Source organism: Molossus molossus, unplaced genomic scaffold (genome assembly GCF_014108415.1).
Source record: "Molossus molossus isolate mMolMol1 unplaced genomic scaffold, mMolMol1.p scaffold_m16_p_8, whole genome shotgun sequence".
Classification (NCBI taxonomy): Eukaryota; Metazoa; Chordata; class Mammalia; order Chiroptera; family Molossidae; genus Molossus; species Molossus molossus.
The window spans coordinates 48,325,003-48,343,036 of NW_023425402.1; the positions used below are offsets into that span (position 1 = coordinate 48,325,003).

The following is an 18,034-nucleotide window of genomic DNA, read 5'->3' on the forward strand; positions in this document are numbered from 1 at the left end:
AATAAAGAAAACTTACAATGATATGAACTTTGTGAAATTTATCTTTGCGTGTTAATCATTTTTTAAAAACTCAACCATAGAAAACAACCTTTTCCCTCTAATTGCATAACCTGGCACTCCTGTTCCCCAGAGGGAAAGATTATTACCTAGTCCAAGTATTTTATGAGCTATTAGTTTATAGAATATGAACTCACAAGTTGTATTTTTCATTTACAATGAAATTGATATTATTGCTATAACATGATGTGTACAATTTCATAGCAAGCTTAACATAAAATTTGTCACGTACGTTCGATTCCACATGCCTGCAGGACAGCTCATTTACATTTCGTGGCTTGGCATATAAGAAGGAAAAGTGCTATTTTAGACGCTGGGAACAAAATGCATGAACAGGTAGTTTATGCCAATAGACTTTGAATGCAAAGCAAATACTGATCAAATTGCCAACAATGACACATAATTAGTGTTACCCGCATTTTACTCAAGTTTCCCCAAATGAGTTGCTTCTTCACATACTCCTCTTTTTTTAAAGACTCCTTTCAAATTTAGGTTCGTAAGTTCAGTATCCACACCAACACCCACTGATGGTTCTGATCTCCCTCATGCGCTATCTAGCACCACCAGTAGAATCTGTGTTAATTCAGCTGTCAAGCCTCTAATTTCCATTCTTTGGCTGGGCTTTAAGGAACTTCTATAGAATAATACAGGATCCAATCAAATACTGCTTTCTTACTCCTCAATCTACCTTATCCACAGGTGTGGGGATATGGGAAGGATGAAAACTTCAAATTCTAAACAGAAACAGGACTTTAAGAATTCACACACACACACACACACACACACACACACACAGTAACCATGACTCTCTCTTGCAGTGTGAACATCTAAACCTAGCGGTTCCCTTCACAGAAAGCACCAGGCCCCAACAATTCATATATCAAAGGGCTTAGGAAACGAGAAGTTAGCAAACATCCCTTTCTATAAATCCATGCGCAGGACGACAGCACTTACGGTCCCTAGCTCTTGTCTGGCTAGTTCTCCCATCGCTGGAAAGAGATCAAGCTGTATCTACTTTTGTTTTATGTTGTGCCCTTATATTTTGTGGAATTCTGCTTATGGGAAAGCACTACTGGGGATGTACATGTAAATCAACCATTGGCATAATCAACAAAATGAGTCCCAAAGCAACTCAATTCTGGCAGGTTGAGATAGTTAATCCTTCTTGGCATGAACAAAGGGACATTAAATGTCATTACCTTTGAGAACAGAAATGTGCTGCCGGCTCTCTCCATCTGTAGGGTAGCTCCTGAATTCAATATCTTCACCATCTTTCAATTCAACCTTATCATAGCCATACCAGCCAAGGAGTTCATTCATAGTGTTTTCTGCAAAGTTCTGAAAGGGAAGCATAGGCTACTTATTTATATAATCAATAATTATTTGAAAAGAATACATAAATCAAATTCTGTTTGCACTACTCATTTACTACCAGCCTCTACCCACCTCCCCTAGGGTCCTGTTCATTTTTCAAATCATGTTCAGAAATTGTAATGCATTTAAGTCTCTGGATGACGCATCAAATTATGACAGGCCTTCAGACATTTGCAATTTAAAGATAATAAGAAAAAAGGTATTAGTCAGTTTTGCTTACAAACAGAAACACAGTTTTAGCATATTCCTCTGCAATGTCTATCCGATTCTAATACAAAAATATTGAAATTAGCACAAAAACAGCTTTAAATGATTTTGAAAATAAAAACAATTAATTGACTTTTTGTGGCTCAGATTAATGTAAATTAAAGTTGCTTTCTGATTCAGATGTTTCTTAACACAACCTATCTCAGATAAAGCAAAATCTCAGTGAAAAAAATTGTCAACCACTACCACACAGTAAGCTAAATTGGCTACAATGGTCTCCCTTTTTGATTTACCCTTTTGCAGGAGTATTCTTTAAAAATCAATGCCTAATTTGCTTTATCAACTTGTAGTGAGTTTTTCTCCCTGAAATCAAAGAACATTGTGATTGTCTTTTTGAGATATAATATAAAAGTACCAAATAATTTTAAGGTTACTAGTCAGCCCAGATTTTGGATAACATATGAAAACACTTTCTGAACTATAAATCAATATCTAAATATAAGGTGCTGTTGCTATTATAGATATCAAACTGTGACAATAATGGACATACTTGGACAGATTTAAAAGCTTTAATCTCAGTTGACTATGTTTTATGAACTTATCAACTGCTAGATCTGGAAGCAAGATGTGAGACTATGTTTGTTAATGATCTTCATGTTTGTGTGCCTCAAAGAATCTCTGTCTGAAAAATAAAGAGAAGCGTGGTGGTTACCAGGGAAATAGAAAGATATTGGTTAATGGGCACAAATTTCCAGTTATAAGATTTAAAAGTTTGGGGATCTAATGTACAGCATGTGATTATAGCTAATAATACTGTATCACATACGTGAATGTTGCTAAGAGAGATCTTACACAAAAGGAAACGGTAAACTATGCACAGAGGTAGCAGCTAACCCTATGGTGGTCATCATTCTGCAATCTATAAATGTATCAGATCAACCCCTTGTACACCTCAAACTTACAGAGTTATGTGTCAATTATGTCTCAATAAAGCTGGAAATTTTTCTAAAAATAAAAAGAAGGAATCTACACTACAGAATAAGAGCTTAACACATGTTTGTTGAATTAATTTTTAAAAGCCTCTCTGTCTGGCAAGGCAGCCTGAGCCTCCTAGACAGAGCTAGAAAAATATATATTCTAACCTTCTCTGAGGCTCAAAGAGTCTTTTCTCATTCTTCCTAGAAGCTGTCATTTCTGAATTACACTGGGATATATAATTTATATACCTGAAACAAAGCACCCAGGTGAAACCAGAGTGCTCAGCCTCAACGTGTGAGTTCTATGTTCTCTTAAATTTCACGACTTTAGATTTCAGCAGGGGTTGCATTAAAAAAAAAAAAAGATATTACACTACTCTCTCCACAAAAACAAACCTGGCATTTCAAACCACCCACAGGATGCTAGATTTTGTGCTTTCGTACCCACTTAAGCTTAGAGCTCCAACTGGCTCTACCTGTGATAGTATCGTGCACAAGCAATTTTTAAAAATCCAGCCAGATTGATTCAGTTTTACCATCCACGAGGGCAACAGTCATCCATATCAAGCTCTAGTGAGGCATTTATTCTCTCTGATGGCTGGTCATGTCCACATTAAATAGACATTCTTTTCATGAATGCACAAAGATGATATGATCGATATGTATAATAAGCTCAGCAACTTCTGAATACCACTGAGGAGGACGCCGCTAAATGCTGCTCTGCTCAATCAAAAGAGATCCCTTTAATGAGGCATCGGTCTCCCCTAACACCCAGTTTCTTTCACTAAGCTCAGTGCCTGCACTGGAAACTGACAGTGCCTGAGCACACAAATCGAGGTCCTCCATCAGTGGTCTGGCAGCAGAAATCTCCAAGGATAAGGATCACTCCTTGCAGCCAAAAAAACAAAAACAATTTCAACAATGTTAAAAGCCAAGTTCAAGCCATTCTATTAGTCTGTATGCTGTGTGCCCCAATTTTTACAAAAACCATGTCAAGACAAAATTTTCTGCATAGTAACTCCTGGCCACCATATCCAATTTTCCAGACCAGGTGTATCTGGGCACCTCTCTCTCCAGTTCTAAGCCCTGAAGTGACACGCAGGCCACAGATGCATCATTCATGGAGCAACCTCCCAGTCAGCATATAGATTTGTTTGTTTTAGTTTAGCCGCAAAGCCATTCAGTCTTTTAGAATCCATCCCAGGGATGAAATTCAGAAGTTTCACACATTTGGATAAAAACTGAAATATCAACTGGATTATTAACACCAAATTCATATTATTTGGGCACCTTAACTGCATCACTTAGTTTATGGTTTGTGCTGAAAACTCAAATACTTCATGGAACAATCAATATGAACTTATCTCTTCCATGATTTTTGAGTTACTATAAATGTCCATGAAAATAAACTCTAAAACAGTCCCTTTCTTGTCATTGAAAATAAAATAAACTCCTTAATGTTTTAATATATGATAGCAAAAATTGAAAACAAAAGATTTATAAAGCCTCAAGCCATAAATCTCAAACTTTTCATGAAGGGAGGAACAAGACTTTCACTGAAAGAAAAAGAAAATGAATACCAGAGTTTCTTACAGTATAAGAAATAGACTACTACCTCTAACTTATACTATTATATTAAGAAAGCAACCCTGCCCTGGCTGGGTGGCTAAGCTGGTTGGAGCACTGTCCCATACTCCAAAAGGTGGTGGGTCCGATCTTCCGTCAGGGCACATACCTGGGTTGTGGGTTTGACCCCAGGTCGGGGCATGTATCAGAGGCAACCAATCAATGTTTCTCTCTCACATTGTTGTCTCTCTCTTTCTCTCTCCCTTCCTCTCTTTCTAAAATCAATGAAAACATATCCTTTGGTGAGGATTTAAAAGAAAGACAGAGAGAGAGAGAAAGCAGCCCTAGCCAGGTAGCTCAGTTGGTTAGGAGCATGGACCCAATATGCCAAGGTGTGGCTTTGATCCTTCATCAGGGCACCTACAAGAATCAACCAATGAATGAATGAATAAGTGGAACAACATATTGATGCTTCTCTCTATATAAGAGAGAGAGAGAGAGAGAGAGAGAGAGAGAGAGAGAGAGAGAGAGAAGAACCCCAAGGAATAAATAACTTAAAAATTTAAATTTCTAGGTAGAATTTGATGCCAGATATCATATGGACTCATTATGGTGCTAAACCAAAGGAAATGAAATATATTTTTGTAGTTATCATCCAAGAAACATAACATATTCCAGGAGAAACGAATTTAATGTTTATGGCCCATGAGGGGTTTAAGTCCTTCGGAAAGAGAATTCCCACAGTTATTTTTTCAACATTTTTTGGTATTGTTATCCTTTACCCAAAAGAAGTTTTCTACTAAAAAAATTATTCTTTTCCTACATAAGTTTATGTCCATTATGTTTTTTGAAATAGGTGACAAATAAAGGTGATAAGAGTTAAAATACAGAGATGCTGAGGTAAGGATGCTCGACAATAAGAGAAGCTACTGTGCTAAGGGAGACCGACCGCACAACGTGCTCCCCCTAACTCTTCACCCACCGTTTGCCCTGGAGACTTAGACTGGGAAGCTGAAGTAGAGCCCTGGAAGTCTTTCCAAGCTCTGAGACTTTGTGAAACCAAAGAACTTCTACTTATATGAGAAATAAAATACCTTTTGCAAAGAAATATAATTATAGTGATCACACATCATAAATTTTACTAAACAGCCACTATTTCAAATAGTTTATCATTGCTCCCATAAACCATCAAAATGTGCCAGAAATTTCAATATTCTGGCATCTGAATCACATTTTGCAGACAGCCTCTCGCCCTTGGAAGTGGCACAAAAATCCTCTCTCATACCATGTGGTCCAATTTGGGTTTGGAAAATAGGTCACTATAATTATAATGATAATGTCTAACACTCTTATAGCACTTTATAGTGTTTCCACATCCTTTAAAAGTCTCCTGTTCCTTTCAGTAACCCTATGAATTAGGTATTTGATTTCCACAATAAACTTTTGGTGAACCTATGTAACATCCTCATTTTACAAGAGAAATGAAAGCATCCAGAAGGTAAATGGCAGGCATGAGAGATCACCTAGTAAAGTCAGAATGAAAATACAGATTCTTATACCAGGTCTCTTTCTGTTACAAAGTCTGTAACGTCCAATGTGTCAGCAATTCCAAAGAAGCTACCTCCTTGGACCAATCAACGAGTTGCAAAAAAAAATCATATCAGAAGATGTTAATATCACATGTAAACAGCGTTCCAACTCGGGCATCACTACCTCTGTTAAAATTTAGCTTTCTTTCAGATTTGATCATTGGACCCTACTCTCCTTAATTATTTGTATTGTTGAAATGGGGGTGCTCAAAATTTATAACTAAAATTTCACCTTCTCATTTGACAAGTTTTGACATCACATCTGACTCTAATTGCTTTGCACTTCTATTACTTTATTCCCATACCTCTTCTTGCTCTTTCCAATTTCTCTCCCTCTCACCTCCAGAACTCCTAAGGAAAGAAGACAATCCTAACATTTAGTCTGAAAGCATAATCTCTTTCTAGAATTGAATAAAAAAGTCACAGAAAGATAGTGGAAAGGCAGGACATTTTATTATTTCCCCACTACCCTGAGTTCCTTATATACTGGCAAATTTTATTTTGGTCAAAACTGAATTCCCAGTACATTCATTACATACTGTCCTCATTCAACTAGAAGTACTGCACAAACATCCAAGTTCAGTCAAATGATTTTTAATTGAACATTTTACCAATAAAGAGTTGGTTCCAATGTGCTTTGAAAATAACAATCATTATAAATTCTCAAAATACCTCTGCAACACAGGTAGTTCAAGGTCTTCAAAAAGGACTAATGATGTTATTTTGAAAACAACAAGCAGATTTTAAAATATACATAGGTATCACTGATTTCTTTCATCTCAGGCCTTGCATAACTGAATGTCAATGTGATTTCAACTTTGTATCCTACCCCAGAGAGCAGAAAATTTTCAAAGAGCTCCCATGACTCACTGAAATGAAGGAAAAGCCATGTCCTCCTTCTCCGCACAAACATAATTCCCATTTTCCCTCCAACTTCTAGTTCTTTTTTTTTTCTTTTAATCCTCATCTGAGGATATGTTTTCATTGATTTTTATATCATTCACTTGCCTCCCATACATGCTCCAAATGGGATCAAACTCACAACCTAGGTAGGTGCCCTGACCGGAATCAAAGGGGAAACCTTTTGGTATATGGGATGACACTCCATCCACCTGAGCCACCCGGCCAGGGCCCAACTCCAGTTCTAATAAAATATGTCATCTATCCCAAATACACTAAGTTACTTGAGGGCAGAAATCTTTTATTTCATTTTATGCCTCTCCTAGCACAATGCCTAGCACTTGAATGTACTCAAGAAATGTGCTAATTCATTTGAATGTATTCACAAATATCAAAAAAAATGATCAAACAAAATTCAAAATAACTGACTCTAAAAATAAATATTTGCACATTAAAAAATTATATCCAGTGTTAATGAGGACTCTCCTAGTATTGTGAATTTAAGTTAATACAACACTCTTTTAGAAAAGGTAACTTGACTCTATGCACTAAAAGCCTTAAAAATTGCACCCTGGACTGTGTGGCTCAGTGGTTGAGTGTCGACCCATGCACCAAGAGGTCGCTGGTTTGATTCCCGGTCAGGGTACATGCCCAGGTTGTGGACCTGATCCCCAGTGGGGGGCATGCAGAAGGCAGGCAATCGATGTTTTCTTTCATTGATGTTTCTGTCTCTCTCTCCCTCTCCCTTCCTCCCTCTCTAAAATCAATAAAAATAAAAGCCTTAAAAATGTACATACCCCTTGATTCAGCAATATTATTTCTAGTCATTATAGAAACTAGTCTAAAGAAATTATTGCAAAAATATGCAATGTTCAGGAACATTTATTTCAGTGTTATTTTTCTTAGAAACATACTATAATTCCAAACAATAAAAAATTTGGTTAAATAAATTACAGCTTAGTCATAGAATGACTAACATGGAATACTATTTTGTTACTAAAATATATGCTGTAGATAATTTTTACTGCCATAAAAGCTATTAAATATATTAAGTTTTAAAAGGAAGGCTAGTACACTGTAAGACCATTTTGTTTCTTTAAAAAATATTATATAACATAGAAAAGGGCATTAAAAGATGTACATCAAAATGTTGAGAGTAATTGTGTCTGGGTGGGAAAATTATAGGCTTTTTCTTTTTGCTTATTTATATTGCTTATTTTGTTATTTCTGTCATGTCCATCTATTATTTTTGTAAAAATAAACGTTTTAATAAAAATTAATTAACACATAGTCTTCTCATGGACAACCATGTCAGCCACATTCACAATTCTAGTGACAATAGAAAGGCTCTGTCAGTTATATTACTTAACTTCAACACATTCTGACACACATTATCCAAGAAACTGAAGCGGGTAAGAAATTCTTTCAAAGGAAAAGGAAACCCCAATCCTGAACAATTTAAAAGGCAGAAAAAATTTGAATATTTAAGGTTAAGGTTATTAATAATAGAATTATGGTTATTTTTGGAAAATATTTTATCTCCCTTTTCACCTCCATGTGTACTAACTTCTAGGATAGATTTCTATTAAGTATCATTGGATTCAATAATTGACATTTAAGCCCTGGCTGGTCTGGCTCAGTGGTTGGAGTGTCAGCCTGTGGTCCAGAGAGACCTGGGTTCGGTTCCCACTAAGGGCGCGTACCTCAGTTGTAGTTTGTCCCGGGCCCTGGTTGGTCGTGCAGGTGGCAGCCCTAGATGTGTCCCTTTCACGTCGATGTTTCTTTCTCTCTCTCTCTTCCTCTCCCTCCCTCCCACTCTATCTGAACAAAAATGGAAAAATGTCCTAGGGGGAGGATTAAAAAAATTGACATTTAAAATGGAGGTGGGGGGAGGAATATGCAAAAGAGTCCACTTCTTTTGTAGAAAGTAGGCATTGAACTTGATTAGAGGTACTGCTTGCCTCTAGCGCTCCCCTCCCCTGTTGGCATAGGGCTGAGCCTAAATCATCTCCTTTTTTAATCCTCACTCAAGGATATTTTTCCATTTATCTTCAGATAGAATCAGAGAGAGGGAGGGAGAGAGATTGAGAGAAACATCTATGTGAGAGAGACACATCCACTGGCTGCCCCTCGCACGACCCCAACCTGGGCCTGATACTGAACTGCAACCGAGGTACGTGACCTTGACTGGAATCAAACCTGAGACTCTCCAGTCCTCGGGCCGATGCTCTAACATGGATTTTATTTTTACGGTTTTTCCAAGGTGGGAGGTAAAATCTGAATAGTGCAAAAGAGCCCTGGCCGGTTTGGCTCAGTGATTACGTCGGCCTGTGGTCCAGAGAGACCCGGGTTCAGTTCCCGCTAAGGGCACGTACCTCGGCTGCAGTTTGTCCCCGGCCCTGGCTGGGTCATGTGGGTGGCAACCACTCGATGTGTCCCTTTCACATCGATGTTTCTCTCTCTCTCTCTCCCTCCCACTCTATCTGAACAAAATATCAAAAAATATCCTCAGGTGAGGATAAAAAAATAAAATAAATTTAATAAATAGTGCAAAAGAAATATTAGAAGAGCCCTTTATAGATTACAAAGTATTTCCACATTCATGATCCCACTGGATCAGATGGTATACTAAGGACAATCCCCACATATGACCCATTAGAGGGTCATTCACATGCATGAAATAGTAAGAGCGGCCAGATCCACATTCTTGATGCAGACTTTACCCATTGAGCCCTGCTGTCTTTACCTGAACTACAACTCTTTAGCTTGAAATCCTTTGAAGATGGTCACTGAGCTCCATTAGGGTCATTTTGCAGCACTTTCTCATCCATAACACAATTATTACGATGTAATTCTAAGGGCAGAGGACACATCCTAACACTAAACTCCAACTCCAGCCTTGAGCGGGCCTAACGAGAAAGTCTTGTTCTCCTATTAATATATTCTGAATTGAATGGTTGTATAATTGGCATATGAAATCGAACTTGTGTGCTTCTGCATATAAAATCTATGTTGCCTTATTGTCTTATTGTGACACAGAGCAGACAATTATGTCCTCACATTTTAATCTTTGACCAGGACATCAAATATCCTGAAAAGGTCAAACAAATGCTGTGAAATTGTGGATATCAGCCTTCAGACTAACATTGTGGCAGGCACGGCAGGTGTGCAGCTGTGTGCAGCTGTGGCCTATCACAGCTGCAGAACTGCCCTAAAAATCGCCAAGACTTGTTACATTGTTTTCCTCACTGTGCCAAAGCCACTGGTCTTAAAGCAAGACAGAGTTCCACAGCCCTTTGGTTATATAAGAGATACTAACACCCATCGGTCTACAGATCCTAAAATATACATTCAAAATCTCACTCATCCCATGCTTTCATGTCTGTTTACATGTTTCAGTTGGCACCATCAAAAACAAAGTACTCTAGTTTTTTCTCATTCTACCCTGTAATATCCCTTCTCTTTTAGGAAAACATTCAATAATCTTATTAGCTCGAGAGTGCAAGTATGGCTGACTTCCCATCCCACAAGAGGAAGTTTTAGACTTCAGAGATTTTTATATGACCCACCTTCTACTACTTCTAATAATTTTTTTTAAAAAGAAGTAAAAATACTCTTAATAAAAAAAACTCTTCCTTAGAAGATATAAAAAGTTTAGCCCCCCTAACAAAACACTATATTTCCCTGGAACTCTACTTTTTTAGATAGTTATTTGTGCTCACTGATATTTACGCTTTTTGAGGCCCTGTTTTTGACTTTCCTTTAAAAACTCTGTTGCCTCTTGGTTTCCATGAGTCTCTTTCACACAAGGAGAGTAGGGCTTGGCTTCTCAGAGCAGTGCTTGGCAAGCACAGAGGCAGGAAACGCAGAAGGGAATGAGTCTGTCAGACTCATTTTCTTCTAGTTCAAATGTTTATTTCAGATTTGGGAGGAAGTGGAGTGGTTCCTTTCCATTTCCTCGTCTCTGGAACCTGCGAGTTGTATAAGGCTTTGAGAATCTCTCTCTACCACACATCATATTCACAGGTTCACAGATGGAGAGACTCTTTTCAGAAAGCCTCCAGTTTGAACGGGGCAGAATTCACAGCTCTCCGTTTCCTTCCGGGACCACCTCTTATGGGGTTAGGGCTGGAGCACTGAGCTAGACAACTGGAAACAATGCAGAGAACAAGGCTGGTGGGCTCAGGAATATCCTAAATCACCTCAAGGGGCAAGGGCCATGCCCCGGCTGACATTTGTCCCCAGTCCTGCCACGTGGCACACCTGAGGCCACTGAAGTATGACATAATTTGTGAATGCCACAGTGTGATCTGGTCTGAGCCCACTTTCTAAGTTCCTGAGACTCACTGTATCTGACACCAGGACAAAGTTTCAACAGCAAAACTTAAAATATACATGCTTTAGTAACTGATTTCAACCCATGCTGACTTTTCTAATCTATACTCTGATTTCTCTATTATTTTTTTTTTTAAAGCTAAGGTATTTATCTTACTGCACTCACCAGCTCAGCTCTGCAAGTTGTTTTATCATCTACGCAATTGACACAGGTCATTTTTAATGCCAAATGGAGACCATCAGAAACCAAACTAGAAAATCTTGTGGTGAGTTTACTACTAAACTCTAACAGATGTGACTGACTCTAACTGTAGGCATCAGGACTGAAGCATAAATTTAGGTACAAATTACTTAGAATATTTGTAGACAAAAAACTTTTTCAGCAAAAAAGACCCTAGAGATTTAACACAGAATATCTTGTAGTTTAGCAATTGATAAAGAAGCCAAACATTGTAAATGCATTAATTATGGTTTGTTTATTAAAGTTCTCGGGCAAGAGTGCTTAATCTAATCATGTTGGTTTTGTCAGAGTTTTGAAAGATTCTTACTCGTTATCTTTATTCATAGTTTAGATTTTCCTAGTTGCATTGCTGTTTGATAACCACTAATTATGTTCACTAAGATCTATGTGCACATATATTTACACTTACACATCTATTCACATTTTCACATCCAATAATACAAACTAGTTTTTATACTACATCTACCATTCTCTAGTCTAGATGAACTCTTGAAACAAATTAACCCTTCCATATGTCAGAATTCCCTCCTAACATCCATTTATTATGATACTTGTGAGTTGACAGTATAACGAATACATATTACATTAGATCACAATATTCACTTTAGAAAACAAAAGTAGTCAAATGTAAATTACATTTTTAAAAATATCCTCTGTTGGCCACTAATTAAGTAAGGCATACTAATTGTACCTAGAGTAAAGTAATGAGTCTTTTTAATCAATTAAAAAAAAAACAGGATGAAGGGAGAAGAAAAAGAAAGATTAAAAAAACAACAACACTGTAAAGGTCATAATGAGACAAACATTTCTGCTTGAAGATATTGTCACTAAAGTACACTATAAGCAAACTATGCCAAGTCATGTATTTCTCACACACAAAATTATATTGTATCAAATTTAAATTTGTTACAACTGCCATGTACATTAAACCAGTGATAACGAAAATGTAACTCAATATCTGATCTAGTGAAACAGCAACCAACATTAGCTCCCAGCCACATGAAGGCAATCTCCAATGCCATTACTGGTGTCAGCTAAACCTCAGCCAGTTTGTGTTCTCCAGCCATTTTTAAATAAATATGTGACTATCTCAATTAGGAAATCTTGAAGGAAGTCTCTATGAAGAGGTAATTTTGTTGCTGATTTCTCAGTGCCCTGCATTTGCTGTACTTAAAATAGATACTTGTACCAATGTCCTTTCTATTACCAGAAGGGGAAAAAATCACATACACACCAGTCCTTTTTCTTTCAGCTTGCAGAGAAGCAACTTGATCCAACCAGTGTTGAAACCTGAGTAGGTCACTGTACACCATGATAAAATTCCCTAATCCCTGAGCCAAATCTCCCTAAGGGGGGCCTCCTCCTGATCCTCCACTTCCCAGGCTGACTTTTCCATTCGCTCTCTCCTCTTTCCCCCTTTCATTTCCCCTACCTTCAAGCCTTGATATGTGATCCGCGGTGGGGGCTCAAGTTTCCGTTTTTACAGCTTAGGCCGTGCTAGCTGTATACATTCCTTTCTTTCTGCCGGGCAGTGATTACTTACCAGGGCTTAGTTTACACTGGTCCAGATGAAAGCTGTTCAGATGAAGGCAAACACAGCCAGGCAGCTCCAGCAGCACCGATATGAAGCTGCACAAGGCCACATTGTGTTCTCGGTGACATTTTGTTGCACATATTTTTATACAGGGCAACCAACGTGTTATGCTACTCTACACTTTAGATGGAGGAGTAATAATACCAGGAGGTTTGGGGATGGGTTTTATTGATGTGGTTATTCATATTAAAAACAGAAAAATTTTAATGAGTTCAAAATAACCCTTTCACCTTTGAAAAAATCACTTTTCAAATGAAGCCTTTCAGTGCTATTATATTAGAGGAATGCCTACTAAACAATTCCACTAGAAATGGGGTTTCATGACTCACTGGCATGGTGTGCTTTGACATGACTGAAGATTTTGGCCAGGGGTCTCTGATACATTGTTCCCAACCAGAGAGAAAATACCATGATACAGGCAATTGAACTATTTGCTGGCTAAAACTTCTCATTTAATGCTACAATGGACTAAAACTATAAGGATTAAAACTTCAAATAGTAAGTGATGATTTAGAAGAAAAATAACATTTTCAAAGAGGAAATTCTGTGCACGGAGGTTAATTCCATACTTAGTCCTGCAGCATTGGCTAAAAATTGTGTAATTTTTCCCCTTCACACAATGTTGTTTTTGTTTCTTCCTCACCAGTTCAGACAAACATCTGTTATACTGTAGAAGGACAACTATCTCCCAAACCACGGAGTGCGCCCGCCGCCAAAGTCAACAACGCGAGCCCCAAGCATCGAGCACAGTCAGCCTTTATATCCAGGCGGGATAACATTTCACATGTTTTGATTAAAATTAGCTAATTTGTAATTCTAGAACCTATGAAACTTAAAAGCTGCCATCCATATAGATCACATTAGGCAGTGTTTTAAAGGGCCAGTGCACACTGATTTCCTGGAGGCTTCACCCCTTTCCTCTTCCTCCACCCCCAATTTAAAATGAAATGGAAAAGTAATCTGGAAACGCAGGAAGGGTAAGTGAGGAAGAATGGTGATTGTAGATTGTCTGAATACCACCACCCCTTTGTCCCTCTCTTTCTCTATCTACTATCAGAATCAATGGCAAATCTTAACTCTCTTAGGACTGAAGCGGCACCTCCTACTTCCAAGCACTAAGTTCCTCATCCAGAAATAAGGACCCTGCGTCCAAAATTTAGATTGTATGGAAATTTCCTGGAAGTACACATATAGGATATATTTATCCATGTGTCCCTTTCTAAGCATGGACTTCACATATGGCACTCTCATAGAATATGTTTGTTCTAATCAAGAAGACATCAAAACGGGATAAATTCAACTTAGTTGCGTGACATTTTCATCCAGTTTGCCTTTTAAATACAAACTTGACAGTGTTAAGGATTCTACGCAGGAGATGGAGACCACCAAGACAGCTGCAAGATGAAAACTAAAGTCCTCAAATATCTGCTACTTGTTTGTAACTTGAAGAAAAAGTAAATAAATAAAATATGTTTTAAAATCGGGAGAGACTCCTTAAATCGCAGAATAAAACCCTCGCCAGGCAAAAGCTACAACTTCATGGAAAATAGGGGCTGGGGTGTCCGGAGCTGAGCGGTGCCCTTGTGCAATCGCTCCAACGTGAACAGCTGGAGCGCCAGGCTGCAGCGCTCGCCACCTCTGGAGCACCGCTGGCCTGGCGGGGAGCCCGGCCTCGCCGAGCGGACTCCGGGCTGGCCTTTCCGAACAATGGGCAGGCGCTCTGCGAAGGCCGCCCCGCATACAGCTATCTTTCAGCAGGGCTTGCTCGGGTCTGCTTAACTGGGAAGTGAAGCATGCAAAGGCAAGAGGGAGGCGGAGGCAGCCTCGAGAGAGCGGGCAGGGGCGGGCGAGGCGAGCCGGACGTCAAAACGGTACCCAGACCCGCGCAGCCCGGGCCGCGACTCTCCCTGGCACTGACAGCCTCTTTACACCGCCACAGCTGGCTACTTGGGGGGAAGCGGGATCGAGTAGCGGGGAGCTGAGCCGAGAAGAAGGGTGGAATCGAGCGCTCCCGGGGTTCTTGGCCCGGCAGCTCCTAACTTTGGAGGGATCCGAGGGATGGCTCCCAAACAAGCGGAAAAAACTACACCGCCGACTAGGAAAGAGACTAGGAAAGCCTCTTCGCCATGCCCACCGCCACTTGGGCTCCCGGACCCCTCCCGCTGAAACGCGTCTGTGCCAAACTGGGGTTTATAAGGTTAAATAGTATGTGGTTCTCCGGCCGCCCCCACCCCCATCAAATTGGAGGTAGGCAAATCCCGGGATGCAACCCGCGAGTTGGCCTCCGTTTTGCACCTGGAGGAGGAGCTGAGGCGTTCAGGGCATCCTACCGAAACTGACAAGCGCTCCCCTGTACCCCCCAAATCCAGACAACGGCCCAAAAGGAGCGGGCGAAAGAAAGAGCTCCGTCTCTCCAACCCCGAAGTCCAAAAATACCTTCATTTCCTCATTGATCTCCCTTTTCACTGGGTGAGCCGGTTTCCTACTCCTTTTATTTTCCGGAGGTCTCCCTTCTTTCTCCATTTCTGCCATGTTTTTGTGTCTGGTTTCTGTGGAGATGAAATGGCTGCTGCCGCCGCCGGCGGTGGTGGTGGTGGTGGTGGTGGAGGTGGTGGTGGTGGAGGTGGTGGTGGTGGAGGTGGTGGTGGTGGAGGTGGTGCTGATGGTGGCAGCGCTGGCGGAGGTAGCGGTGTTGGCGGGGCTGGGGCTGGGGCTGGGGGGTGGGGGGGAGGAGGGAAGGCAGGCGCCGGAGAAGCGGGGTCTCTTCTAGCGGCGGAGAACGTCAGTGGCTGTCAGAGGGAAAGGTAGCTCGAGGAGTCTCGGGGATGCCGCCGCCGCCGCTCCTGCTCCTGCTGCCGCCGCCGCCGCCGCCAATGCCGCCGCTGCCCCTGCCGCCGCCACTCCTTCTGCCGCTCCGGCCGCTGCCGCCGCCGCCGGGCTGCATCCTCGGTGCCCCGTGGAGTCGTCAGCCATCTTCCGTCGCTCTGTCCGTCTGCATGGGCAAGGGGGACGAGGGCCCGGCGCGGAGAGAGCTGCTCTGGGCGTGCGTGCGTGGATGTGTGTGTGCGCCCAGGAGAGCGCGCCAGCCCCGGCGCCCAGCGCCTCCCGCGAGCCGAGCCGGGGGGCGGGCCGGGGGCCGGCGTGCAGAGGGGGCAGAGAGGGAGCTGGGGCAGGGAGGGGGCGGGAGGGAGGGGGAAGGTGGGGAGCCTAGGACAGCCCCCAGCTCCCGAGCGGGCGTGGCTTCTACCGTCACTGTGTACGCCGATGCTGCGCGGCTCCGGGGGCTGCTTGCGGCTGCCTTGCTCATCCGCGGCGGACACCGGCGGGATGCGGCGCCCCTCGCGGCCGCCACCTCTGCGCGACGCCCCCCGGGCCTGCTTCGACCCTAGGCGTTCCCCTAAGCTCCGAGCTGTGGGTCGGGTGGCCCGTCCCAGAGCTGCTGAGGAAAAATGAATGGGGGTGAGCGGCGGGAGGGCGTGGGGACCTGAGGTCGCTTTGCTAGCGGGATCCCTTCCTACCCTGGGGCAAGGTCGACTGAGCTTGCCGCCTCCACTTGCAGAGCCAGGGTCATGGGGAAAGGAAACCTCAGTCCTGACCTCCCCACAGCTGCCAGGAGAGAGTGTCCCCCTGACAGTGACCTCAGGGCACGTGGAGGGTGGAGGTCCCTCGGAAAGATCCCCGCACCCTGCTCAGCGGGTCCCCAAAGCGGCGCGGGCTACGGCTGCGCTTGCAAGAAAGCTTTTGCCTCTCAATGAACCACTTAGAAGTAGGACATCTCGGCATTTAGTCCCCTTTTCTTTCTTTTTTCTTCTTTTCCCTCCAGTCTCTCTCTCTCTCTCTCTCTCTCTCTCTCTCTCTCTCTCTCTCTCTCTCCCCCTCTCTCTCTCTCCCTCTCTCTCTCTCTCTTTCACACACACACACACACACACACACACACACACACACACGTGTCTCAGCTTTACCCTCTCCCGGTGCCCTGGGTTTAACCCCCAAAATTAGGTGCTTCTGGGAGCACAGGGACCCGCGCAGAACCTCGTATACTCCAGGAGTCGGGACGCCGGCGCCACGCCCCGGGTGGATCCTACCCACTCCCCTGGATTCCACGCTTTCCTCTGGACTTCTCTTCTCTAGTAGGCTCTGTCTGCGCTCACGCGCCCCCTCTTTGGTCCTCTCGGGCCAAGCCTAGGGCCAAGCTTGGACTGTATTTGTCCCCCTCTGGGTTTGAAGCATTGACACGAACGGTTTGATGGGGCTTCCATGAGACACGCAGCCCTGAACGCTCTTACGCGTGGTGGAAGACACGCGGACGCTCCCGGCTTCGCTTTCCCGCGCCGCGACACTTCGTAATTACCTGACACAATGCGATATGGGGGTGTCCATTGTTCCACTGCTTGTTGTTGTGGAGCGTTTCTTATGACAGTGGTGGAACTTAAAATTACACATTTTTTAACTTAAAAGGTAGAATTCAGTCGTTGTGGGTATATATGTTAGCTTTCCATTAAAATTTCAGCCTGGCCTGTCAAACGAGGCTCATTCTGGGTATTATATTGCCTAATTTGCATTTTAGCATTGTTTTGTTTCTTAAATGTCAAATTAGAGCTATTTGGGAGTGTACTCGGAGGGCTGAGCATCTCCACGTTGGCTATTTTGTATTTTAGCATTGTTTTTTCTTTTTCTTTTTCTTTTTTTCTCGTAAATGCCCAATTACCAATACTTGGGAGTACACCCAGGGGAGCTGAACAATTCCCTCGCCTCTTCTCTTCCCTGTCCGGAGGAAGCGGGGGGAAGCCGCACCCTGCTCTGCTTGGCTCGCTGGACCCCCAGGAGAGCCAGGAGGCCAGAGTGAGCCCGGTGAACCTGGTCCGCTCCCGAAAGGGGTTGGCGAGAAACTCTCGCCACGAGAAATGTTAAAAATCCTGGGGCGGTTATCCCGGAAGCCGAGAAGTCAAGAAAGTGGAATTGATTAGATTTTAGGAAACGCTCTGCGATACAGTCATCCCCTAAGCAAGATGTTTCCAGTAGCTTCTGGGAGCGTATCCAGGGATGCACAGGTAGTGAGCCCAAGCCCTCTCTCTGACCAGGTCTTGGAGCTTGCTATTGCCCCCAGCGAACCTAAAACGACTCATGCAAGAGGAGCCCAAACCTGTTTGGACTAACCCCATCCCACCCCTTTCCTAGGCCGATAACACAAGTG

The 18,034-nt window shown here is 42.4% G+C and overlaps 1 protein-coding gene across 1 annotated transcript in view; it reads right to left on the reverse strand.

Annotated features, from left to right (window-relative positions):
• The window catches only part of LOC118621248 (sine oculis binding protein homolog), a 161,909-nt gene extending 146,482 nt beyond the window's left edge, over nt 1–15,427 (reverse strand). The window contains exons 1-2 of the mRNA XM_036248598.1: nt 15,277–15,427; nt 1,257–1,395 (exon numbers count right to left, since the gene is read on the reverse strand). Of these exons, the coding sequence (XP_036104491.1) occupies nt 1,257–1,395; nt 15,277–15,372 (235 nt within the window). The 5' untranslated portion in view covers nt 15,373–15,427. The remainder of the gene's footprint in view (nt 1–1,256; nt 1,396–15,276) is intronic.
• Nucleotides 15,428–18,034: the final 2,607 nt, after the last annotated feature.